General features: G+C 38.5%; 1 protein-coding gene across 1 annotated transcript in view; it reads right to left on the bottom strand.

Annotated features, from left to right (window-relative positions):
* Positions 1 to 17: 17 nt before the first annotated feature.
* Positions 18 to 1,645, bottom strand: part of LOC108732795 — a 3,049-nt gene continuing 1,421 nt past the window's right edge. Inside the window, exons 2-3 of the mRNA XM_018463759.2 lie at positions 1,125 to 1,237; positions 18 to 754 (exon numbers count right to left, since the gene is read on the bottom strand). Coding sequence (XP_018319261.1) covers positions 326 to 754; positions 1,125 to 1,237 — 542 coding nt within the window. The 3' untranslated portion in view covers positions 18 to 325. The remainder of the gene's footprint in view (positions 755 to 1,124; positions 1,238 to 1,645) is intronic.

Genomic DNA, 1,645 nt, shown 5'->3' with positions numbered 1-1,645 from the left:
GCCGTACCGCCCCTCCCCGCGTCCTGCACCCGGGGCGATCCCCGGGTGCCAACCCACCTGCACCCGGGGCGATCCCCGGGTGCCAACCCACGTCCTGCACCCGGGGCGATCCCCGGGTGCCAACCCACGTCCTGCACCCGGGGTGATCACCGGGTGCCATCTCCCGTCCCCAGACCCCTTTAGGGCCCGTACCGCCCCTCCCCGCGTCCTGCACCCGGGGCGATCCCCGGGTGCCCTCCCCTGTGACCGGCCTGCCATACAGGCCCAACGCTTCGGGTTTGGAAGTTTTCGAATTTCAGGATTCCTGGTGCGAAAACGTCGAATTTCAAAGATTTAGAAGTTTAAAGATCCCGAGGAACAATGATTTCGGAATTGGAAAGACTGTGAAGTTCAAAGATTCGAGATAGAAGTGTCGAGTTCCCAGAATTCGAAAATCTTGAGGTGAGAAAACGCCAAAGAGTTTCGAACCCATGGGACCCCGACTTCTATCTCGAAGTTTTTTGAACCCCGCAGACTTACCAATTCCGAGGTCATCGCACCTCGCGATATTCGAACTTCGAAGTCCTCGTACCTGGAGATCCTGGAATCCGTTGCCTTCCAACCCCGGAGGTTTGAGGTCCCGATGTCTTCGGATCCTTGGGTCCGCTGGTGTGATTCCTTGATGTCCTGGTGGTCCTGATGTTCTCCGCTTACTATGATGTCCCAGTTGATTCCACCTGTTGTTGGCTTCGATGTCCACCACTGGTTCTGCTAACTAAAAAAAAGAAAACAAATCTGAATGAAAATTACTGTTTAGTATAAGAAAGAAAAGCAAAAGTTAAAAATATTTATTATGTATTACAAAGTTTAAATGTAAATGAAAAAAAGTACGATAAATTGAATGAAAGAAAAGCTTTAAGAATAACAATTAAAAGGTAAAGATATAAATGACGTTAAAGCAAATCAAAAGAAATAAAAGTTATAAATTAATACAAACTAAAAGACGAAATAAATAAAACAAACATTTTAAGAAAAAGTTAAAGGTAAGTGAAAAAAGTAAATAAAGTAAAGAATAAAAATATGCTTTGAAAGTATAGAAAAAGAAAGACAATTTCTAATAAATATAATAAATAAATGTTAATTACATTTCCCTGATGTGCTTTTTGCCTCGACTGGGTCGAAATTATTGGAATGGAATTTGCTGGTCTGGTCTTTTGGTGGCCCTGAAGTCCTGTTGTCCACTGAGTGGTCCTGCTAACTAAAAGAAAAAATTATCTGAATTAAATTACTGTTCAGTAAAAGAATTAAGTATTAATGTAATGGAAAAAGATTTGTTATATATTTAAAGAAAGCAAATAAAAAGAAAATTAAGATCCAAATGTAGACATAATAAATTAAATGAACGAAAAGTTTCCTGAAAAACTACTAAAATCTAAAGATCTGTATGAAGTTCAACTAATTCAAAAGAAAGAAAATAACTAAAAAACTAAAACAAATAATGTTAGAAAGTAAAAACTATAAGGAAAAGTTGATGATAAATGAAAAATTAAATAAATGAAAAGAAAATAAAAATTCAAATGAAGATACAATAAAATGAATGAAAAGTTTAATGAAAAACTACTAAAAGCTAAAGATTTGACTGAAGTTAAACTAAATCAAATCTTTA

This window comes from Agrilus planipennis, unplaced genomic scaffold (assembly GCF_000699045.2).
Source record: "Agrilus planipennis isolate EAB-ADULT unplaced genomic scaffold, Apla_2.0 scaffold68, whole genome shotgun sequence".
In the NCBI taxonomy this organism is placed as follows: domain Eukaryota; kingdom Metazoa; phylum Arthropoda; class Insecta; order Coleoptera; family Buprestidae; genus Agrilus; species Agrilus planipennis.
This window is presented reverse-complemented; position numbering and strand designations above follow the sequence as displayed.